Source organism: Oncorhynchus nerka, linkage group LG11, assembly GCF_034236695.1.
Source record: "Oncorhynchus nerka isolate Pitt River linkage group LG11, Oner_Uvic_2.0, whole genome shotgun sequence".
In the NCBI taxonomy this organism is placed as follows: domain Eukaryota; kingdom Metazoa; phylum Chordata; class Actinopteri; order Salmoniformes; family Salmonidae; genus Oncorhynchus; species Oncorhynchus nerka.
In genome coordinates this window covers 71,260,520-71,285,687 of record NC_088406.1, presented here as the reverse complement: position 1 = coordinate 71,285,687, position 25,168 = coordinate 71,260,520, and the positions used below count along the sequence as shown (strand labels likewise).

The 25,168-nt window shown below is 41.6% G+C and overlaps 2 protein-coding genes and 2 non-coding genes across 4 annotated transcripts in view; 3 read left to right on the top strand and 1 right to left on the bottom strand.

The window, feature by feature from the left end:
• LOC115124200 (lipopolysaccharide-responsive and beige-like anchor protein) overlaps positions 1-12,201 on the bottom strand; it is a 295,402-nt gene extending 283,201 nt beyond the window's left edge. The window contains exon 1 of the mRNA XM_065024108.1: positions 11,906-12,201. Within this exon, the coding sequence (XP_064880180.1) occupies positions 11,906-12,088 (183 nt within the window). The 5' untranslated portion in view covers positions 12,089-12,201. The remainder of the gene's footprint in view (positions 1-11,905) is intronic.
• Positions 12,202-19,380: 7,179 nt separating this feature from the next.
• Positions 19,381-25,111, top strand: LOC115145610 (small ribosomal subunit protein eS1). The gene is made up of 6 exons (XM_029687117.2): positions 19,381-19,490; positions 20,324-20,427; positions 21,398-21,585; positions 23,738-23,946; positions 24,264-24,373; positions 24,949-25,111. Exons 1-6 carry the CDS (start codon positions 19,429-19,431, stop codon positions 25,074-25,076), a joined length of 801 nt encoding a protein of 266 aa, XP_029542977.1. The 5' UTR covers positions 19,381-19,428; the 3' UTR covers positions 25,077-25,111.
• Positions 21,269-21,338, top strand: LOC135574098 (small nucleolar RNA SNORD73). Its single transcript, XR_010465176.1, has one exon. It is a non-coding gene; the product is annotated as a small nucleolar RNA SNORD73 (small nucleolar RNA).
• On the top strand, positions 24,401-24,532 carry LOC135574099 (small nucleolar RNA SNORA17). Its single transcript, XR_010465177.1, has one exon. It is a non-coding gene; the product is annotated as a small nucleolar RNA SNORA17 (small nucleolar RNA).
• Positions 25,112-25,168: the final 57 nt, after the last annotated feature.

Here is a 25,168-nt window from a genome sequence, read left to right as displayed (position 1 = left end):
CCATTTTATGAAGGCCCAGTGCAGAGGCTCTTTGGTCTATTAGCTGACACATGTCTGTCCCATCAGTGTAAAGAGAGGTACCAGAGGAAGGCGTTAAGGACAGTGAAGGCGTTAAGGACAGTGAAGGCGTTAAGGACAGTGAAGGCGTTAAGGACAGTGAAGGCGTTAAGGACAGTGAAGGCGTTAAGGACAGTGAAGGCGTTAAGGACAGTGAAGGCGTTAAGGACAGTGAAGGCGTTAAGGACAGTGAAGGCGTTAAGGATAGTAAATCCTCTGAGCCGTCCCCAAGTCTGTATGTTTGTCAGCACAGAGAGATGATGACTGAATTATCTGCTCTCCTGTTGGCTAAATAAACACCCAGTCATCATGATGGTAGTTAAGCAGAAAATGGACACACAATGAGGCCCAATAACAATTTGACTAAAACAAGTTTGAGCCTACAGTATTATAAGTCTCCTTCAAACCCCCTTTCTTAAACCACATCAAGAGACCACTTTTCAGGTCTGGGAGAGAGAATAAAAATGTGGAGAGTGTAGTTGTCCTTTAATTCAATTGCGTGCCTCGTAGGAGACAGTTGTGTTTGGCTAGCGGTGCTTCTGTACAGTGTAGGCTACATGTGATGGCAGAGTTTGCAAAACAAGTGATCATGAAATTATTCTGCCGGGTAGACGTACTTTGCAGTCCACATTTAAAATGGGAAGTTGTTTTTGGGGAATATTCATTCAAAAAGAGCATGATTACAATTGAAAGATTCAACCAAGACTTCGGAACAACATTTTTAATAGCTGGTTTGCATACCAATTGCGGTTTGAATAAATTATGATAATAAATAAATAAGCAAATTGTGAACCTAGCGACCAATTAAAGCATTGGTGTCTCGCTGCCAAGTCAAAGGGTCACAAATACAAGTGTTATGGTCTCAAACCCTAAACTGACTGAAACCAGTTTGGGCCGAGATACATCCAGGCTTTTAAAACCGTCCGCTTCAACACGATTACAGCAGCAGCAGCAGAAGGCCGACTACACTTTCATTCACATGATTTAAAAACATTATCAGGCCAATTTCTGTCAGGAGGGAGGAAGTTACAGCGAGGGAATGTGAAACAGCACAGCTTCACATAGAAATGAAGTGCTTGTGTGATTGACTCTGTATCCACAGACAGATAAGATTCAAAGAGGGAATATTAAAGGAGGGAAGAGGGCAAGAGGGAGGTGTTTAAAGAAAATAGAGAACTATCCTATTGGGATTAGCAGCAGAGTAAAAAGCAGTGCTACTTTGAGATACTAGTCCACAGAGCCTTGAATCTCCTTGGGGGACACACACACAGACAGAGTCAGAGAGAGAGAGTCAGATGTAGAATAAGTCTTATGTATGATAGAGGGAGCAGATAGGATATCATTCATGTGTCAAGATTAGAAGGCTCTGTTATTGGAGAAAGAAAGAAGGAGAGTGCCCTCAGTAGAAGTTGTACAATGTGATTGTGTGTGTGCTATTTAAAGCGTCGGCGAGAGGAGATGCTCTAGTTTGAGCACCTCATTCCTCTCCTGACAGGCAGCCTGCCTAGGAGAAGGACCCCGTCATCAATATCAACCCAACAGAACAGAACAGAACAGGAGAGACAAGCGAAATCTGTATATTCAGTGCGCGTGCACATACACACGTGAAAAAGAAACAAATGTATTTGTCACATACACATGGTTAGCAGATGTTAATGCGAGTGTAGCAAAATGCTTGTGCTTCTAGTTCCGACAATGCAGTAATAACCAACGAGTAATCTAACTAACAATTCCAAAACTACACACAAGTGTAAAGGGATAAAGAATATGTACATAAAGATATATGAATGAGTGATGGTACAGAGCGGCATAGGCAAGATGCAGTAGATGGTATAGAGTACAGTATATACATATGAGATGAGTAATGTAGGGTATGTAAACAAAGTGGCATAGTTTAAAGTGGCTAGTGATACATGTATTACATAAAGATGCAGTAGATGATATAGAGTACAGTATATACGTATACATATGAGATGAATAATGTAGGGTATGTAAACATTATATTAAGTGGCATTGTTTAAAGTGGCTAGTGATATATTTTACATCATTTCCCATCAATTCCCATTATTAAAGTGGCTGGAGTTGAGTCAGTGTGTTGGCAGCAGCCACTCAATGTTAGTGGTGGCTGTTTAACAGTCTGATGGCCTTGAGATAGAAGCTGTTTTTCAGTCTCTCGGTCCCAGCTTTGATGCACCTGTACTGACCTCGCCTTCTGGATGACAGCGGGGTGAACAGGCAGTGGCTCGGTGGTTGTTGTCCATGATGATCTTTATGGCCTTCCTGTGACATCGGGTGGTGTAGGTGTCCTGGAGGGCAGGTAGTTTGCCCCCGGTGATGCGTTGTGCAGACCTCACTACCCTCTGGAGAGCCTTACGGTTGTGGGCGGAGCAGTTGCCGTATCAGGCGGTGATAGAGCCCGACAGGATGCTCTCAATTGTGCATCTGTAGAATTTTGTGAGTGCTTTTGGTGACAAGCCGAATTTCTTCAGCCTCCTGAGGTTGAAGAGGCGCTGCTGCGCCTTCTTCACGATGCTGTCTGTGTGGGTGGACCAATTCAGTTTGTCTGTGATGTGTACGCCGAGGAACTTAAAACTTACTACCCTCTCCACTACTGTCCCATCAATGTGGATAGGGGGGTGTTCCCTCTGCTGTTTCCTGAAGTCCACAATCATCTCCTTAGTTTTGTTGACGTTGAGTGTGAGGTTATTTTCCTGACACCACACTCCGAGGGCCCTCACCTCCTCCCTGTAGGCCGTCTCGTTGTTGTTGATAATCAAGCCTACCAATGTTGTGTCGTCCGCAAACTTGATGATTGAGTTGGAGGCGTGCGTGGCCACGCAGTCGTGGGTGAACAGGGAGTACAGGAGAGGGTTCAGAACGCACCCTTGTGGGGCCCGTGTTGAGGATCAGCGGGGTGGAGATGTACCTACCCTCACCACCTGGGGGGCGGCCCGTCAGGAAGTCCAGTACCCAGTTGCACAGGGCAGGGTCGAGACCCAGGGTCTCGAGCTTGATGACGAGTTTGGAGGGTACTATGGTGTTAAATGCTGAGCTGTAGTCGATGAACGGTATTCCTCTTGTCCAGATGGGTTAGGGCAGTGTGGTTGAGATTGCATCGCCTCTGGACCTATTTGGGCGGTAAGCAAATTGGAGTGGGTATAGGGTGTCAGATAGGGTGGAGGTGATATGGTCCTTGATTAGTCTCTCAAAGCACTTCATGATGGCGGAAGTGAGTGCTAAGGGGCGGTAGTCGTTTAGCTCAGTTACCTTAGCTTTCTTGGGAACAAGAACAATGGTGGCCCTCTTGAAGCATGTGGGAACAGCAGACTGGGATAAGGATTGATGAATATGTCCGTAAACACACCAGCCAGCTGGTCTGCGCATGCTCTGAGGGCGCGGCTGGGGATGCCCGTCTGGGCCTGCAGCCTTGCGAGGGTTAACACGTTTAAATGTTTTACTCACCTCGGCTGCAGTGAAGGAGAATCCGCATGTTTTGGTTGCGGGCCGTGTCAGTGGCACTGTATTGTCCTCAAAGCGGGCAAAAAAGTTATTTAGTCTGCCTGGGAGCAAGGCATCCTGGTCCGTGGCAGGGCTGGTTTTCTTTTTGTAATCCGTGATTGACTGTAGACCCTGCCACATACCTCTTGTGTCTGAGCCGTTGAATTGCGATTCTACTTTGTCTCTATACTGACACTTAGCTTGTTTGATTGCCTTGCGGAGGGAATAGCTACACTGTTTGTATTCGGTCATGTTTCCGGTCACCTTGCCCTGATTAAAAGCAGTGGTTCGCGCTTTCAGTTTCACGCGAATGCTGCCATCAATCCACGGTTTCTGGTTTGGAAATATTTTAATCGTGAAAGCCTGATGACATCGCAAATTTTTAAAAATCGATTGATTCTGCCACAGTCAACTAAGCAGAGACACTGAAAATCAGGATTCAGATAAAGGAACAGGGTTTATGTAATATGCAGCTCAGCTGCCTATGACATTCTACTGAGAAACTGAAACTGACATACATGCAGCAGCTCAGCTGCCTATGACATTCTACTGAGGAAACTGAATACACGCAGCTCAGCTGCCTATGACATTCTACTGAGGAAACTGAATACATGCAGCTCAGCTGCCTATGACATTCTACTGAGGAAACTGAATACACGCAGCTCAGCTGCCTATGACATTCTACTGAGGAAACTGAATACACGCAGCTCAGCTGCCTATGACATTCTACTGAGGAAACTGAATACATGCAGCTCAGCTGCCTATGACATTCTACTGAGGAAACTGAATACATGCAGCTCAGCTGCCTATGACATTCTACTGAGGAAACTGAACACGGGAGTACAGGCTGAAATATTTATGAGATCTGAGACAAGAGGAGCTGTTAATCTATAAAGACAATGCAATAATTGGATTCAGACAGAGGCCTACAAACTAACTCAAATAAAAGTTCAGAAATATTTGAATTATGAATGAAAGCACAAGGTACAACAAGGGCCATGTTCCTCTGCATGAGAATTGATATAGAAAATGCACACATATGCACAAAGTAGTTACTCTAACTCTCTAACAACCTTGACCAGGAAGCACAGGGATATCCACTACAGCATTAGATCAGAGGTTTCGCCAAAGTACAGATCTAAGATCAGTTTCCCCTTCCCCCTATCCTAACCTAACTATTAGTGGGAAAAATACAAAACTGACCCAGCGTCTAGGAGAAACTTCACCTACTCCACAGCATCAGGGAGAGGGGAACCTGATTGCCTGTTCGCATGCATGGTTTCCATGGCAACCACTACAAAAGGCTATCATGGCCCTGCCCAGCCATAGCGACCTGGCTTGGAATAAAACCCAGGTGACATTCCACAGAGCCAAATCCCCCATCTCCAGTGTCAGAGCAGAGCCCAGCAGTCTTAGTCATTCTGAGTCAATGGTTTACAGAGCAGAGCCAGACTGGCATACGATTCAGCTTCCAGTGAGTGGGGAGGCGCAGTTAAATCAAGCTGCCTGGCTGAGTGTGACGGCCTGAGGTAGACCTATAGCTAGGCCTAGCTATTGTCCATAATGAAGGGGTCGTGTTAACGCAGAGTGTTTCACGCAGAAAAATATATATAAAAACGCATAAGAAATATCTTGCAGCGTTTTGTAAATGCAGATCTAAAATGCTCTTTATTCTCATTTCTGCTCGGCGTCAGGATAATTTGGTGCTTCACTTGCACTTCTCTACTCTGATGAGAATTCACAAACAGGAATTTTATCAGGAGACAGTGCTCTGACTGATGTGTAGCTACTTTTCCAGGTGTAGCTTTTCTCTGGTAAAATGAAAGATGAACTTCAAGCAAAACAAATGTAGCTGGCTACATTTTTTCTATGATAAACATTAGAACTATGATGGCCATACATCGTATTTGCACAAAAAAAAAAAAAAATTAATTGTTAGATAATTTACTTGTGTGGCTGCTAGCCAAATAGTGTTGCACTTCTGTTGTCGTCTGATAAAAATAAAGCCATTTCTGCCGAATGTATTGCACTGATGTATTTTTTGTGAGGGAAAACTATAGTTGCACGTCCCTGATCACTCTATTGAAGCAACAAAAAAAACGACTTCAAATTAAACATTCTTTATCTATAATAATTTCATCATGTCCAATAGCCTAGCAGCACTTTATCTGCCAGCTGTTGTCTAGATCGCACATACAAAAACCAGAGTTGGCAGATAAACTATATAACGCAACAGTTTGTGACAAAACTATCGGTAGAGAAAAAATGCAATGGAAACACAATGAACTTTAGATTTTTATTTGGTACGAAAAAATTACGTGTTTTGTGCACTACGTCATTACGCACATAATTTAATCCGCAACAAGTCAGTTTGGTAAAACACCACTGGTGAGAAAATGAGCATATTTTCTTATATGCAGATTTTTTAACATTTGCATGAAAATCTTTCGCCAATTGGAAGGATTCAACTGGTTGATTGTTTGGTCGATAGGCTGTTGGTCGAAAGAGATTTCTTTAGTCGAACAGTAGCAAAAAAACAAGAATAATTTCATGGTGTACAAGACACCTGTCTGATTCACGCCTGTCTGAGTGGACTGAACCATTGTGGAGGCCGTGGGGATGGCAATCCATCACTAAGACATGTACTACTGAAATTGTATATGGTTATAACATGAGAACAATGGTGCAATACTAATAGCATATTTGTTATAAAATAATTTGTTTCTCCCGCATTGGATAGTGGTGGCTGTCCGCGGTTCTAAAACACTGTTGAATTGCCGCCTTTTCCTAGACCATATTGCTATGTGCATAATAGCAAAGTTAAACAGTATATTGGGGTTGAGAATAATGTGGCGGAGGCAGCAGTGGAAGTAGGAAAAGAGAAAACAGCCCTTGCCTTAACTGTCTAGTAAAAGTGAGGAGAGAGGAAACCAACTTAATTAAGTCTCTTAATCAATAGCCTAACTGTTCAAATGTGCCTGGCTTTATGAATCCTCCATATCTACAGAAACAAGACAGATACTGCTTAATTGTTTGTTTAATAGCCTACTGATTCTGTGAGGACCAAGCCTCAACATGTTGGATAAACAATTTCACAAATTCAGCAGTTTTTTATTTTATTTGTTGTAATAAAGGATTTAAACTTTTTATTTAGAACCGCCTGTCTGGTAGGTCAGGCCCTATTGGTCACGTGCATGCATGAGTCACGTAAAGAGAGCAGGTTGAGGGTAGGGATGCACGATATATTGGTGAACATATCGGAATCGGATGTCTAGTTTAACGCCGATGTGCCTAACTGATGTCAAAGCTGACGTGCATACCTATATAACTAAGGTACATGACGTAATGGCGCCACGTCAAATTTTGCCATATACGTGCAACACAGCATTCCTAAACTAGCCCACAATGCCTGCTGTGTGGATCGAGTAGTCAACAAGTTGAGCAGTCAACAAGTTGAGCAGTCATTTGAAAGAGTAAAAACATTCATCGAGACAACTCAAAGGCGAAATCCATTAAAGCCAAGATAATGGAATTCATTGCCCTTGACAATCAACCGTTCTCTGCACCGGTAAACACTACCAAGTGCGCTATTTTTCCGATGTTGCCCTACCGGAGTTACACAGTAATAGTGTCACTGCTATTAGCTTCACAACATACATACTATGGAACGCCATTTGGGTCTTTGCATGTCAAAAAAAGATACAGTAGCACTGTCAAAGCTGTACAAAAAAAGTCTGCAAACAAGCAAACACCGGCCACGAACGATGTGTTTACAATACCGCGTTGGTAATAAAGCATAATTTGTTCGACCACAAATTCTGGGGTAGCTAGCTTTATATTGGTACCTAGCTAGCACCAATACAACCAGCCTGAAATCAATGACCAGTAAAAACTGCAGTTAATTTGATAATTCTTAGCAATGATTTAGGAATCCTTGTGAGTAAGTATTAGCTAGGTTGCCACTTGTTCGCCTACTGAAATTAAACTTCAGTTCATGAAAATAAATAGCTAGCCAGCTACTTAAACCTGTTGCCCAAAGCTAACGTTATAAGCAGCCAGCTAGCTTCATCTGGCTAGAAAGGCTCGACCTGAACGGGTTGTGTTGTGAAGCTAGCCACAATACGGATTAGACACAACAGTGGAATTTGCGGTTTGCCTTCAAAATAAAAGTATGTCATTGACAGTGATGCAAATAGAAGAATTATGCCATATTTTATTTTGAAGGCTAACCGCAAAGTCCACTATTGCGGCTATCTTCCGAGGGTTATTTTAGATGATGACACCTAGTTATATAGTCAGCTAATTAACCATATAGCTACTGAAACAGATGTCGTTTTGCTATGTTTTTGTGGAAGAACATTGTTTGCATCCATGAGCTAGCTAGCTTTTTTTTACCAGCACTGTAGGTGTGCGAGACAACTTTACCAGCATCATAGCTGTATCGATGAATCGTTGTGACATATGAAATACAAGTGAGTGTAATCAACACGTAAAAAATGTATGAACGCGTTAAATTATTATGTGGTGTGCAGTCATATTCAGGTCCTGATTGGTCAACAAGCTTATTTGACACGTCAAATAGTATATTTTTAGACACACAAAGACCCAAACGGCGTTCTATATAAATCTGGTTGAGAATGAAATGACTGAACAAATTAACAATGAAACAGCACAGCAAGTAAGTGAAAGAAATAGGTTTTGATTATGTTTTACTGGTAATGGGGACATATGTAAATGCCAACAACATAACTTTTTGATCAGTGTGGTGTGTGTGTAACCTTTATTTAACTAGACAAGTCAGTTAACAAAAAAAAATCTTATTTACAATGGCAGCCTACCCTGGCTAAACCTGGACGACGCTGGGCCAATTGTGCGCTGCCCTATGGGACTTCCAATCATGTCCGTATGTGATACAGCCTGGATTCGAACCAGGGACTGTAGTGACGCATCATGCACTGAGATGCAGTGCCTTAGACCGCTGCGCCCATGTGTGTGTGTTAACTATTTAACTGAACTAGAATGCTTAAAAAGGCCGCTAAAATTTTTAATATCAGTATCGGCCAAAAATGCCATCACTAGTTGAGGGAATAGGGAATGTTTTTCCTAAACATGAGTGATTTTGGTAATACAACTTTTCAGTCAGAAATGGCTGTAATTATGTTGCAGCTTCAGCAACATGGACAGTAGGATAAACACTGTTGAAGTTCAGTAGTGGTCACTGCAACATGGAGGAGAGATCCAATGGATGCTAGTCACAGTCCCTCGCTGTCCTTTTTTAACACAGCACAGCAAGTCTGAGCACAAACAAATCAATTAGGTTGGCTCCCTCTAGTCATTTGTGTGTCTTAATTATTTCCTCAAACAGTGCGCTTAAAGCAGCAGATAAGCTCCGTGCAAATAGTTTGTTTGATTGAAACACATAGGATGTGTCTACATATGGAAAAATGTTTAAAAATGTTGACCAATCGATTAGTCGAAAGAACAGACGACTCTTGGTAGACCAATATTTATTTATTTTTTTAGTCGGGGACAGCCCTAATTCAGAATGCTACGCTACCCATGATCCTTTGCGCGGGCCTAAGTCTGGCTGGATATCCTATTCATTTGAGAGGGATTTGTTCGAGGAAAGATTCATTTTGCCTTTGACCTAACAATGGGGGTGTGAGTCATCCGCAGAGCAACTGCAAATGAGCCACTTCTGGAGAGAGGAGGTTCCAGCCATTATGATAAATCCATCTAAGAGAGAGAGAGAGAGAGAGAGAGAGAGCGAGAGAATAGAAGGAGAGATCAGAAAGAAGAGCACAGAGCATGAAATGCAAAGTGCCATGTCTCAAAAACCTCAAATGACATTGGCCATGCTAAACAAACAAGAGGGAATGGAGGGGAGACAGGTCGGGTACAAACACATCAGTAGGCCCAGGGACTCGCGTTGTATCCCAAATGGCAACCTATTCCCTATATAGTGCACTAATTTTGACCTAGGTCCCATATGGCTCTGGTCAAAAGTAGTGCAAAATATAGGGAATAGGGTGCCATTTGGGATGCACACACAGCCTGCGAGATCCTCTCACTCTGGCACATTGGAGACCTGGCAGGTGGTCTCTACTGCTCATTTCTGTGTACTGCAATTATGTCTTCTCCTCTCTGGATAAAGAAACTATCATGAAAATACACTTTATAATAGACACGTCGCTGGAGGGATAATATTTCAAGGTTTATCTCACACCGTGCAAGCCAGCAGCACAAAGCTGAAAACCGAGCTCGGAAACACGACGGTGCATAAGACTAGTACCACTGTGATATCGTTCAACTGAAAGACCTGAACGACAGAAAAAATGTTTGACACCCCGCCCCCACCAAAAAAATCATGCTTGAGTTTCTATATTTGGCATGACATTAGAAACAGCCTTCTAAATGCTAAGGCATTGTTCCATCAGCCAGACACTTATCCACTTTCCTCGCGGCTACCTGAGGGTGAAGGCTGACTGGCTGACTCCATGAGGGAGTTTAGTGTTCAAGTGGGGAGGGAGGGAGGCAGGGAGGTTAGTGCCACCGTGCCCCACCGGCCGCATCCCTCCCAGTAGGTGTGATGGAGCCTACTGTGATGACTGGGGATGAGCCTCAGCCTGTGTGTGTGTGACTCTATTGTGTTGCCACAGTGACAAAGCAGTTTTGCCAGTTCTACCTCCCGTTCTAGTTAACTGCCAGCCTTTCCTGCTTTTTTCCACTAAATCCTCCATGCTCTGCTTCAGCGACTCACTAGCCTATCCTCTATTAGTTTCATTCATTCCTAGACCTGAGCCTCAAGGTCTGCTGACAACCAGAGAGACAGAGAGAGAGACAGAGAGAGAGACAGAGAGAGAGACAGAGAGAGAGACAGAGAGAGAGACAGAGAGAGAGAGACCTTGCAGAGATAGCTTAGAATAATATTGTGCAATTTGAGTAGACTATCATGAAATATGACACACCTCTTTTAAACAAACTGAAATCATGACAGAGAGATATCATGTAGGCCCTGTTCACATTTAATTATAGTCCAACAGGTATGCACTTGTGTCTATTATACTCCCACTGTAGAACTGTTACTAAAGTGTCACTAAGATTACATTTTAGTACCTATAGAGTGCCACAGTAGGAGTCATAATACCTATCAAATCTAGCGGTCAAACAGGGAAATGGTTCCAATCGTTATTCAACCATTCATTTTTCCCATAGGAGATTTTAAAAACACTTCAAATGAGGGCTGTGTTTCATGAAGGCTTACCTTGGCGTGACGTTTTGATAACTGTAAATCTCTCTAGGAACAAGGTGACTTATTAATATATTCACCTGCATTTACCACTCAAAACTTAAATGCTAATTAGCTGCTAATGTGGCTATCATAAAGAACTACAAATGCCATGATGATCTGGACAGCCTGCCGAATCGAGGCAAAGGTAAGAAACTCTGGATTAACTATCTAATGTTAGCTAAACGTAGTACTGAATAAATTGGCTATATTTCTTTAAAATTGACAATTCTGTGAACTGTCTTGTGCACGTTTTAAATTGACACAATACCTGTTAGCAAAGGTGTCAGCTTGAGATAACGTGCAGGAGCTTGCAGGGATTTGTAGTTGTGCATGATGTATACGAATCTGAGTGTAAATAGAGCGGAATATATTGATACAAGTTGTCCGAGAGAGATTTACATGGTTATCAAAACGTCACGCCAGGGTATGCCTACACAAAACACAGACCTTATTTTAAATATTTCTAAAATCCTCTATGGGAAAAATGGATGGTGGAAAAAACTATTGGAACCATCTCCCTGGATCGCTAGGTTTTATGGGTATTGCGACACCTCCACTGTATGGCTATAAACATTATTTTTCTAAACTATGAACAGGACAAGACTATGCCTATTGCATCCTCTATGAATAATATGAAAAGTGATCATGCCTCGCTGGTTGGTTAAAAAGCTTTTCCAAGTAATGATTTGTAAAAACAATATAGCATTTCCATCCCCATACAAATTCTACAAAGAAAACTCTTATGCACCATTAGCCCACACATTTCTAACGAATAGGCTATAGCCTAGTTCCGCATAGCCTACTACTCTAGTTACCTTATCATGGAAAGTACATATTATGTATTCAGCTATTGGTCCATATAGTAGGCTAGCTAATGAAGTAGCCTAGTCACAATATAGCCTTCATTATAAACTAATATTGTGGCCAGGATGTAGCCTAAGGTGTACCAGAAAAATAGAAAAGGCAGGTTGGTAGACAGAGCAACGTGTAACATGATCCTCTAAGGACGGTTTCCAGGGACTATTTAGATTAGAGTGTGGCTTCCGATAATCAGCTTACCAGGTTGAAGACGGTCTCCACAATGTCCCGGTTGGAAACTTCCCCAACTTCCACCAGGCCGGCGAGGACAGCGAATTTCATTTTGATTCCTCGGATTGGGATCCCAGAGTTGAGCGACACCGCCGCAGCTCCATCACCTTGCCCGGCTGGTCGCCCAGCACCAGGCGTCTCCTCGCTAGCCATTGCTACAGGAGGACAGGTGGCGGTAACAGGTAAGGCACCTGTTCACCTCCAAAGGCGGTAATGGGATACAGTAAAGTCGGTGAAAGAAAAAAACAATGGTAACCTCTTTCCAGCTATGTCGACAGTCTGGAGGTAAACAACGAAAATATTTCCTCCCATTCAAAACAGTTCCCAAAATAAGCCCTCGAGTCAACAAAGTATGTTTTGTAGTCCGCGAAAGGCACAGGCGCACGAGAGTTGGATTTCTAGCCGATGACACCGCGACATTGGAGTTGTCACTGCGTTTCCATGTAGAACTCCTCTCCCCTGGTCGGAAACTCGATAAGGAGGCGAATGAAATAATGCATCAAAAACCGTTCACTAAAATGGACCGGCTTAAAAATATTTGGTTCTAAAGGCAAGTCGCAGAGACCTTGCCCTTCCTCCCCTCTGTCAAAATATGAGAGGCACCTGCGACTTTCATTTCTTCACTAGTCCAGCCAGGCTACAGCAGTAGAACTTGCTATTGTCACAGCAGGCTTGACAGGTAGAGTGCTGTCATGAGCAAGAACTCCTAAACGTGGCTCAAGTACCGCAACAGCGCCAGTGGTGCTCGAGAAGGGACAGCAGTTATCCACTCGGTCCTTCCCTAAAAACTGCTAGACTTCTTCAAATTTCAGTGTTAACCCACTTACAGCGCTTTCTCTTCCTGATACCCCCTGCTTACAGCTCTTCCCCGCCATGACAGTATTATACCAGTATTCTGCCAGCGGCACAAATGATGACGTCATGTTCGTATGGTAACGAGGAAACCTTTAAAATAAAAGCCCGCATTTCAAAACATTACAATTCTAAATATATTACGTTTGAATCAATGGCCACTTTTACTGTGCCAACAATTTATGAAATAAAAAATGTACACATACAGAATATTGTGCTGAACTTTTATACCTGTCTCAGCTAATGTGGGGTGGAAAATACTCAGTAGGGTCTCTAATAACCAAATATGTGTCATTTTTGAAGGGGACTGTGTCACACGGTCTGCTGCTGGCTAAGTATTTACTGAGTATTTCACACCACACTTTATCTGAGGCAGGTAGAAAAGTAATCTTTACAAGCCAATATGTATCCCATGTAGAGTCTATAACAGTGTGCTGCATTGTTGGCTATGGAGGGGGTGGAGTGAAAAGCCAGCAGCAGGCTGTGTGACACAGTCCACCGCCAAAGCTAATTATATTTGGTTAGTAGAGATGTGACTGAGTATTTCCCACCACAGTTTAAATGAGACAGGTAGTAAAGTTTTTTTCTCTACACCCCAAAAAGTCCCCGTTGTCAAGCACAAGAGACCAATTTAAGTTTTGCAGACTCTATTGAATAATTCCAATAACATATATTTGTATTTTATTAAAAGTGTATTTCTTTAAATGGAGCCTACACAATAGCTATCAACATCCCAGTATTTGTTTAAACTTTCCAAAGAAATTCATAAATAATACAAGACAATCAATGCATTGGTTGCAATGCTGTGAAAAACAGTTGTACCGCACTAGATTGCAAAAAAAAATCGATATTCCCAAAGTTTAGCATGTATTTACATAGGGACTCTTATTCACGGGGGAAAAATCCGCGATCGTGCTGCCAACATAAAATCCTGCTGCTAAGAGAACAGTAATGAGTGGAGCATGCGCGGTGGGCATCGAGTGACTGACAGAGTGTCTCAGGCGTTGATATGGTCTCAGGTGTAGCCCAGGTGGATGGCGCTGTGGACTTGTTCATGCCAGGGACAGAGGGGAGGCTTATAATGCAGGAAACGAGTAGGGCTTCACAAATGTTCGGTTCCAACGGAATAGAATCTAGTGTACAATTTCGCCTCATATTGCAGCTGGTTGGCCTATAATGCAGAGACGTCTAAAGGCAAGAGGAAGATACTTGCTCGAGTCAGGAGTCATATACTGCTGTGCACTCAAAGACATACCAGAGATTTTGCATTAAAAAATTGCATATAAAAACTCTAAGGATTAGGCTGTAATAATAGTTGTCAATATACTGTTTATTTTTTCCTATTGGCAGACTTTAGGCATTATCTACCCACATTATGCAACCATGGTTACAGTTGTATAGAAGGGGAAACATTTGTAACATGTTTATATTATTGCTGAAAATAAGAGTAGACAAAATAATGTCCTGCTGTAAAAAAAAATTTTTTAAAGTAAGTCATATTCACATGAGATATGTAAATTGTAATTCTTCTCTCTACAGTCCATGCAGTGGAACATTGACAGCTGTAATGCAACCGGAGGTGATAGAAACCAGACATTAAAACGATGTGACAGCGATGCTTCTCCTGCCTCTTCCAGTCACTGACCCATGTTGCAAGAAAGGCATTGCACTGTACTTGTGCACGTGACATTAAAACTTGAAACTTGTTTAAGACGTTTATGAGACCAAATAGATACATTGTCAGATAGGTTTCTATTTCATTTAGCCTACATATATTGAATAACCTATGTATGATTGAAATGTAGACAAAGATCAAATGCAGTGTATTTGAACAAAGATCGTTATTGCATCATAAAGATGTGTGTCTCGTCTCATCTCCTAGGAGGCTCTGATACAGGATGACTTCAGTTGCTCAGTGGAATGTGGGATGGCTCCCAGTCCTAGGCTGCATCCTAAATGGCACAATATTCCCTATATAGTGCACTACTTTTTACCAGGGCCCATAAGGCTCTCGTCAAAAGGAGTGCACTGTGTGGGGAATAATGTGCCCTTTTAGGACGCAGTTCTAGGTGCTGTAGCCAAGGAGTCAGGCAGCGCCACAATTCTTTTGACCTCACAAGCAGTCCCTCTCCCTGGGGACACTGGGACACAAGGCAGTCAGTTGAGTTCCAGCATCAGACAATGGTTGTGGTCCAAATGGCACCCTGTTCCTTTTAATGTGTGCTACATTTGACCAGAGCCCTATGGGGAATAGGGGGCTCTGATCAAAAGAAGTGCACTGTAAAGGGAATAGGGTTACATTTGGGACGTAGCCAAAGTCAAGGTTGGTCTCAGTAGCAGTGACCTGAAATATAAGTGCTTACTACAGTGCAATGCTTTAATTTACATGCAGGCTACGTTGAGTGGGTTCAAATCAAGACACTTTTGCACTGACTTACCTGAGTTAACCTACAAAATGAAAGTAAGAGAGAGAGTGTTGATATAGTAACTTGTATTTCATAGTTGGCTGTTGAACTGCAACCTTGATGATGTAAATTAAATACACATTTCATTTACAACATTTTATTTTCTTGTTTTGTCTTTTGTGTTCCACAACGCATGAATGAATTCAGCTATTCACACAGCTTTGTGCCAAAGTGCTGTCATCTTTTGATTGGATGAACATTCATTATATCCTTGCAAATCAATACCTGAGGGAAATATATATATATATATTTGAAATATCCTGAACAAATAAGGGCTGCTAAAACCATACGGTTCGAACACGCATACTCTTGACTGTTTTCTTTAAGGAATGTAATCTGCGTGAAGCTTGGATTTACTTTGAACCCCCCCCATGGGGCAGATTCGATCAGAAAACTAAGCTGAGTGAAGGCTGTTGCATTATGATGACAAGAGGGAATTACACATGTCTCTCCAGAGACTACCCACTGGGCACAGATGTCAATTCAAGGTCTATTTCACTTTGGTTCAATGTCATTTTGTTGAAATGACATGGGCAGGGCCAGTTTAATGCGGGGGTTACCGGGGCTGAAGCCCCTGGGCCCAGGCCAGTGGGGGGGCCAAGAAGCATATATACAGTATATATTATAATTTTTTTACTGCAACCGCAAACCACAGGAGGGTTCAGGAGCCCACTCTCAATGAGTGTAGACAACCTGCTGCTGTCACTCTATTAATCATCAGATGGGGGGAGGAGAGGAGGTATGGGGTCCACTTGGGTAACTGGGGGCCCTGCCTTGATTGGGTAACCGATTAATAAAAACTGTATAATAAATCAATGTGACTGGTCAATTGCGTGAGTCAGGGGCTGGGGTCCAAAAGCCAAAAACACAATTCAGTTCATTTTTTAAATCCAACCACAGGAGCCTGCTCTCAATGTTCAAAATACCCCAGATAGCATAATTTAGCCACAGAGGATCAATAGTTTCAAAACATAACTGTGGATTAAATTGTATCAAAAGTGCATACAGGTAACTGACAAAAAAAGGAAACACCAGCATAAAGTGTCTTAGGTATTGGGTCACCACAAGCTGCCAGAACAGCTTCAATGCGCCTTGGCATAGATTCTACAAGTGGACAAAACCATGCCAGGAAATTGCACCCCACACACCATAACATACACTTTGTATCGCTCACTTAAGTGTTTCCTTTATTTTGGTAGTTACCGGCTGCCTACAGTCGGGAGGCCGCAATTTGACCAGCATGCACGCCAAATATACAGCTTGTTGCATTGTGGCCATAGACATATAATCCATAAAAGGGATTTGGAACCTCTTACCCTGGCAATTTGAGTGTTAAACTCATGGGTACACTATCATTGGCTGCCAGTCCTGATTTCAATGGGAACTGCCATCTATGGATTATATTCTATGCGGCTGTCGCTTTTTGCCTTTTGCAAATTTCGAAATACAATCGTGGAGAAAATGTACAGTTTGGGAAGCAAGCAACATTGATTCAACCAGTGTGTGCCCAGTGGGTAAATGTATCCTTGTGATGATGATGATGATGCCTTTCTGAATAGGAGGCTGATTTTTAGCAGCATGCTACAGAAGGTAGGCAATATGGCAGGCAATCAAGATCATGTTTTTTGGAGGCATGTTGTGAGAGAAGAGGATGCTGCACCTCTCTTGATTTGGGTGGTGATATCAACAAGGCAAGAAGGTCAAAACGTTTTCAGTGACAAGAGTAAGACCTTTTTGGGCGCCTGCTGATTTTAAAGCCAGGTGAGTGGTTCAAAACGTTTTCAGTGACCAGAGTAAGACCTTTTGGGCGCCTGCTGATTTTAAAGCCAGGTGAGGAGTTCAAAACGTTTTCAGTGACAAGATAAGAATTTAATCCATGTTGGATGGTTGTTGAGCTTTAAAGACCACCACTTCCATTTTCCTGATTAGGGATTATCCCTGACAAGGAGATGACAGGAATGTTATAAATTGTATTTAAATGAAACTTCACTAGGTGTTACAACATGTCTCTAACATGCATATTCACAGACTCATTTATACAATGTATATGATTTATGTATACTGTACATGTGAGGGATTTGGCCATATTAGGCCTCACCAACATTAGGACATATGTTGAACATTAAAGGGTACTTTTCAGATACTGTATAGAATCTTAGAAAAAGAGTGCTATCTAGAAGGGTTCTTCGGCTGTCCCCATAAGAGAACCCTTTGAAGAACCTTTATTAGTTCCTTGTAGAACTATTTTAGGTTCAATGAAGAACCCTGTCCACAGAGGGGTTCTACATGTGGACAGCCGAAGAACCCTTTTGGAACCCTTTTTTCTAAGAGTGTAGAGACAATGTAGGTCTAGAATGAATGTATGTCAATGTTTACATTGTCACCAGATTCAGCCCAGCTAGGCATCATCCCTAACCCTGTAATTGACACAGTTGTATCTGTGTCCTAATAACGGGAGGAGGCAAGACACACCTGCATGGAATGTTAACAGTTTGAGATTCAGGTTCAACCTGTTTTCTTCATTAAATATTCACTTCTTGGTTCACTAATACAGCATGTCAGGGCTGACAGTCACGCAGTGTACTTGGCTGACTGAATAGTGTAATACAGTGCAGAGTATTGAGTAATATACATACATATAAGATATAGTTTAACATAATAACATGCATATAAGATGTAGTTTAACATAATAACATGCATATAACATGTAGTTTAACATAATAACATGCATATAACATGTAGCTTAACATAATAACATGCATATAACATGTAGTTTAACATAATAACATGCATATAACATGTAGTTTAACATAATAACATGCATATAACATGTAGTTTAACATAATAACATGCATATAACATGTAGTTTAACATAATAACATGCATATAAGATATAGTTTAACATAATAATATGCATATAAGATATAGTTTAACATAATAACATGCATATAACATATAGTTTAACATAATAACATGCATATAACATGTAGTTTAACATAATAACATGCATATAACATGTAGTTTAACATAATAACATGCATATAACATGTAGTTTAACATAATAACATGCATATAAGATATAGTTTAACATAATAACATGCATAAAATATATAGTTTAACATAATAACATGCATATAACATATAGTTTAACATAATAACATGCATATAACATATGGTTTAACATAATAACATGCATATAAGATGTAGTTTAACACAAGTTGTGAATAGTTAAGTCAGTGTTTTCCAAACTCCAAGGGATGCATGTCTTGTTTTTGTTTCCTAGCACTACACATCTGATTCAAATAATCAACGCATCATTACATTATGATTACTTGAATCAGCTGTGTAGTGCTAGGCCAAAACTATAACATGTATACCCTGGGGTCCCCTGGACCGAGTTTGGAAAACACTGAGTTAAGTCAATATTATGTTTCTTTTCTCGGAATTCAGGAGAATAGTCTTTCCTTCATCATGAATATGTGAGTGAATATTTCGGTTGAAGTTATTTCAGTTATTATGGGTCTGCTCATATGACTGCTAATTTCTCCACAGACAGCGACTGTAAATTTTATTTTGTTAATTTGTGAAAGTGTTGGTGCATCATATTTCACTGCCACAGTAAAAGCCAGTGGCTGATCTAATTTATATTTTATACTCAGTTTATACATGTTTATGCATATATTCATTCATTCTGGAACAGAGATTTATATTATTATAAATCATATATGAATTATATAATATTCTTATGTATTTATTTACAGAATTTCAGACAAACAACACAATATGTGTCAGACTGAATGTCAATCATTCATGTGAGCGTCTGAACTGAGCTAACTGTCAAAGTGGGTGTGTTTAATTGTTTATTTGGATCCGCATTAGCTTTTGCAGAAGCAGCAGCTATTGTAGTGGATACAGTAGAATCAGGATAGAAATTTCAATATTGTAGCATAACAATACTATGTCATACAATGTAGCAAACACTTCCTGAGTTTATTAAATGTTGTTATAACGTATCAAATAAAGGACTGCGATATCACGCTAGGCCAGTAGAGAACGACAACGTGCTAGTTTTGAGGTCTCAACATATCGCGAGTCGCGAGATGTGAGAAATCTCAGCTCTATCTTTAACACTCGCGATAATTCCTTTTTCCTTCTCTTTCACTCCCTGTAGCCAACATGGCAGTCGGCAAGAATAAGAGGCTGACCAAAGGTGGCAAAAAAGGTGCCAAAAAGAAGATGTAAGTAGCGCAATTCATCCATTAAATCATGCAATATACACTATTAGGTTCAGGTTATTGACTTTCAGTTTGAAAATGTGAAGGATGAGGTTGATTTTAACTGGATGTTGTCAGGCCGGTCACTGTTGCTAATCTGCTAGGCTCACTGCGCATTCAGGGTTCATGAGTTTGTGCATAAGCGACACTGAACTGTTACAAAAGAGACTGTCGAAGTCGTAACACAGGCTGCATATCGTGAAGCATTTTATTTAAATGTACCGAAATGCACTCATTGTCTGTAGTCTAGCGACATCGGCTGTCTTAACAAGCTAAGTTACCTCACTAGATCATACATGTACCTATGGTGGCTAGCAAGATGGCAGATCTGGCCATCCATGAACATAACGTGGACAACGTTAGCTAGACGAAGTATTTTCTACGAAATGGTGTGGTCAAACAGGATCAAAGTATTGTAGCCAAGCCAGCCAGGGCTACATGTGCGTTGTGCCAACCCTTCGGTCGTTAACGAGAAAAGGCACATTTATCAGATAAGATCATTTAGCCAGTTAGCTGGGCCTTACATTAGTAACCAGCTAGTTAACGTTATGCTCTTCCAGTCATGTTTTATTGATTAGCCAGGTAGGTGCCTGTTGAATTTCCACTTTTGATTGTACTGGAAGTTGACGTTCATACCATTGCCAGCATTTGACAATAACAAGTTAACGTTAGCCCTTTGGTTGGTTTCTCGTTAACTAGACTGCAACCTTCGTTTCTTTAGCTAGCTACATAGGCCTGTGTCATCAAAACAGATTAACAGAACTGATATTGACCACACTACTTTCTCTATCCCCCAGTGTCGACCCTTTCTCCAAGAAGGACTGGTATGATGTCAAGGCACCCGCTATGTTCAACATCCGCAACATTGGCAAGACCTTGGTCTCCAGGACTCAGGGAACCAGTAAGTCTGCTTTTCTAACTGATGCAGATTAATAATGGAGCCACACATGGTTCAGTGGTGATGGCTACCAGTATAAATACTAACATGCAGCAAAATAACTGCAGACAGAGCCACATGGTTCTGTGGAATTATAACACAGTTTGGAAACTAGGGGTTGATTAAAGTGAGGTGACTAAAACGGGAACTCCTGACCGTGTACAGTAACCAGCTAGCTAGGTAGCCCAATTCAACTAGCTTTGGGACAACTTCGAGAGTCTATATTGGTTGGACTCCTAGTTGTGCATCGTTCTGTTAGGTGTCTATGGCTAATAACCATACCACAGTATAGCCGGCTTCGTCAAAAATGTTTCCGGTCAACAAAAGCATATGTATAATCTCTTGGAATTTACCAGACAAAGTGAAATGTCCCTTGCTGTCAAATAAACATCGGTATCCAACTTTTGTCCAAACTGCACCATATTCCTGCCAAGTTAGACAGTGGTCTGCCATTAGACACGCAAGACTTCCTACCACAAAATGTAGCATTTTATTTAATAGCGAGGTACACATTTCACTACGTCTGGTAAGTACAGTTCCTAGTGATTATTATACATGTGCTTTAGTTGACAGGAAGCGTTTGTTTGGCGACGCTGACCCTGGTGGTAAGGTTATTTTTTGTCAAAACACCAGAACAATGCACAACTCAGGGAGTCCCAACTAATAGAGTCCTGAAGTTGTCCCAAAACTACCATTTAATATGGGTTTGTTGGTCATTAATGTCCCTTTTAGTTTTCCCTTTTAAAATTGTTTCAGCTTGTCGGTCTTGTCTTGGATTTGTTCGTACCGTACTTAACACAATGGGAATGCATGATGACAAATTGTTTCGGCCCAATGATTGCAACTGAATACTGGTAAAGAGATCTGCTGATGTTCCCTGCCTTGGCCTCCATTCCCCTCACCGCGTATCACATCAACTAATCTGTTCTACTAGGAATCGCCTCTGATGGTTTGAAGGGACGTGTGTTCGAGGTGAGCCTTGCTGACCTGCAGAACGATGAGGTGGCCTTCCGCAAGTTCAAGCTGATCTCCGAAGACGTGCAGGGCAAGAACTGCCTGACCAACTTCCACGGCATGGACCTGACCCGTGACAAGATGTGCTCCATGGTCAAGAAGTGGCAGGTGAGGAATCCTTCAGGAGGTTGTAGCACACAGCTGTATTTGAGATATTGTAATTTTGATATGCATTTATAATAGAGGTCGGCCGATTTAATTAGGGCCGATTTCAAGTTTTCATAACAATCGGAAATCGGTATATTGGGGTGCCGATTTTTTTTAAATATATTTTATTTTTTATACCTCTATTTAACTAGGCAAGTCAGTTACGAACACATTATCGATAGCCTAGCATAGCATTTTGTCCAGCTAGCAGCGGGTAACTTGGTCACAGAAATCAGAAAAGCAATCAAATTAAATCGTTTACCTTTGATGAGCTTCGGATGTTTTCACTCACGAGACTCCCAGTTAGATAGCAAATGTTCCTTTTTCCCCCAAAATATTATTTTTGTAGGCGAAATAGGTCCGATTGTTCTTCACGTTTGGCTGAGAAATCGCCTGGAAATTGCAGTCACGAAAACGTCGAAAAATATTCCAAATTAGCTCCGTAATATCGACAGAAACATGGCAAACGTTGTTTATAATCAATCCTCAAGGTGTTTTTCAAATATCCGATAATATATCTGCCGGGACAATTAGTTTTTCAGTAGGACCGATTGGGATAATGGCTACCTCTGTATTTTATGCAAGAATCTCTGGGAGCCATCGGGTGACCACTTGCGCAATGTAGCCGCTTACGGGTATTCTTCAACATAAATGCGTAAAACTACGTCACAATGCTGTAGACACCTTCGGGAATACGGAGAAAGCGTAATCTGGTTGATAGCCCATTCACTGCTCAATAGGGACTCATTGGAATGCAGCGCTTTCAAACATGAGGCACTTCCGGATTGGATTTTTCTCAGGCTTTCGTCTGCAACATCAGTTCTGTTATACTCACAGACAATATTTTTACAGTTTTGGAGACTTTAGGGTGTTTTCTATCCTAAGCTGTCCAATTATATGCATATTCTAGCATCTTGTCCTGACAAAATATCCCGTTTACTACGAGAACATAGTTTTTCCAGAAATGAAAATACTGCCCCCTAGTCAATAGGTTAATGACCCTGAGGCTTGTATTTCTGTATGTTGTCGTGTTATAACTAAGTCTATGATTTGATAGAGCAGTCTGAGCGATGGTAGGTAGCAGCAGGCTCGTAAGCATTCATTCAAACAGCACTTTCGTGTTTTTGCCAGCAGCTGTTTATGACTTCCAGCCTATCAACTCCTGAGATTAGGCTGGTGTAACCAATGTGAAATGGCTAGCTAGTTAGCTAATAGTTTCAAACGTCACTCGCTCTGAGACTTGGAGTAGTTGATCCCCTTGCTCTGCAAGGGCTGTGGCTTTTGTGGAGCGATGTGTAACGCTGCTTTGATTGTGGCTGTTGTCGATTTGTTCCTGGGTCGAGCCCGGGTAGGGGTGGAAGCTATACTGTTACACTGGCAATATTTAATTGCCTATAAGAACATCCAATAGTCAACAGTTAATGAAATACATATGGTATAGAGAGAAATAGTCTTATGAATACTACACTGCTCAAAAAAATAAAGGGAACACTAAAATAACACATCCTAGAAATGAATGAAATATTCTTATTAAATACTTTTTTCTTTACATGGTTGAATGTGCTGACAACAAAATCACACAAATTATCAATGGAAATCAAATTTATCAACCCATGGAGGTCTGGATTTGGAGTCACTCAAAATTAAAGTGGAAAACCACACTACAGGCTGATCCAACTTTGATGTAATGTCCTTACAACAAGTCAACATGAGGCTCAGTAGTGTGTGTGGCCTCCACGTGCCTGTATGACCTCCCTACAATGCTAAACGTTAGCTTTTTTTATATGGCACATATTGCACTTTTACTTCTCCAACTCTTTGTTTTTGCATTATGTAAACCAAATTGAACATGTTTATTTATTTGAGGCTAAATGAATTTTTATTGTGTTATATTAAGTTCAAATAAGTGTTAATTCAGTATTGTTTTAAGTGTCATTATTATGAATAAAAATCGTCTGATTTTTGGTCCTCCGATAATCTGTATTGGCGTTGAAAAATCATAACCGGTCGACCTCTACTATGAATTAACCTCTGCCTTGTAATGTTATTGATAACGTGTTGGGCCCAATGTACCCAAAACTATTAATTAACCTTCATCCTGTCTCCCCACCAGACCATGATTGAGGCCCATGTGGACGTGAAGACCACCGACGGCTACCTCCTGCGTCTGTTCTGCGTTGGCTTCACCAAGAAGCGCACCAACCAGATCAGGAAGACGTCGTACGCCCAGCACCAGCAGGTCCGTCAGATCAGGAAGAAGATGATGGAGATCATGACCCGTGAGGTCCAGACCAACGACCTGAAGGAAGTCGTCAACAAGCTGTAAGGATGTTCGCCGTCCTGTTGCTGGTCCAATAGAATGTTCTGCACTCTGAGAAGATGTGGTCCATGTGAAATGCAACATGGAGTGCATGTATATTAAGACTGTTAGATGAAGCAAATATTTATTTCAACATTGTTGCACGTGTCGAACACTTTTTCTGCATCTGAAATTGTGTACATTTAAGTTTTGATGTCTGAGTAAGTTGAATGGCATTCAATGTGGGCAGACAGTTATTTAACCAGATCTCTCAGCCGGTCATTTTCAGTAGCCACGCCAGGTTTCCTCTTACTGATTTACTTTTCCCTTTGTCCTTTAGGATCCCTGACTCCGTTGGCAAGGACATTGAGAAGGCCTGCCAGTCCATCTACCCCCTCCACGACGTCTACGTCAGGAAGGTTAAGATGCTGAAGAAGCCCAAGTTTGAGTGTAAGTCACCCTGAACCTCAAACCTATCCTGCCCCTTGAGGCGTTGCAGTCTGACTGAAAGTGTCACGCCTGTGTCATAAGGGGCGGAGAGTGAAAGGGCTATGTCTACGCCAAGGACCCAGAACGGTGGGTACTTGGAGTGATCATGGCTCCGACAGATGGCACAATACTAGACAGTTGATGGTGTGAAAGAAGGCCTATTCAGGGATCTTTGTCAACTTACTGTGCATTAAAGAACCTCAAAAACAACCTTAACCTAAAATAACCAGGGTTATTGAATGTCATCTTAATCATGACCATCGTAAGGTCCCCTTCCCAGCATCTGGCAGCATTTCTGATATTCCAGCAAGATGACTCAACACTTGTTTCTGTACGACATGATTGTATCTTAACATATGTCTATGGTTGCAATTACAAGCAGCCCAATTAATTATTGGCAAAAAGATCAGATTTGGATTGTGTAAACAGCCTAGCATACTAAATTATCCTAAGTGACTTATCCAATGTGGCTTTCTCTAATAGCCTGTTGAGTTGTACTCTGGTGTTGTGCTTATGTTATTCTTGTCTCCTTCCAGTGGGCAAACTGATGGAGCTCCACGGTGAGGGTGGTGGCAGCAGTACAGCCAAGCCCTCTGGGGATGACACTGGGGCTAAGGTGGATAGGGCCGACGGCTACGAGCCCCCCATCCAAGAGACCGTCTAAACACCTGACAGATTTAATAAAAAATGTAAATGATACTCAACTGTTGGCGTCTTCTGTTAATGGGATGGTTGTTTTAGTAAGGTATTTTGTAT

Bases quoted from the DNA above. Each gene is read 5' to 3' on its own strand.
- LOC115145610 (XM_029687117.2), top strand. From the start codon at position 19,429: ATGGCAGTCGGCAAGAATAAGAGGCTGACCAAAGGTGGCAAAAAAGGT. The intron at 19,491-20,323 runs GTAAGTAGCGCA...TCTATCCCCCAG, and splicing joins AAAGGTGCCAAAAAGAAGAT to TGTCGACCCTTTCTCCAAGA. The intron at 23,947-24,263 runs GTAAGGATGTTC...TTTGTCCTTTAG, and splicing joins AAGGAAGTCGTCAACAAGCT to GATCCCTGACTCCGTTGGCA.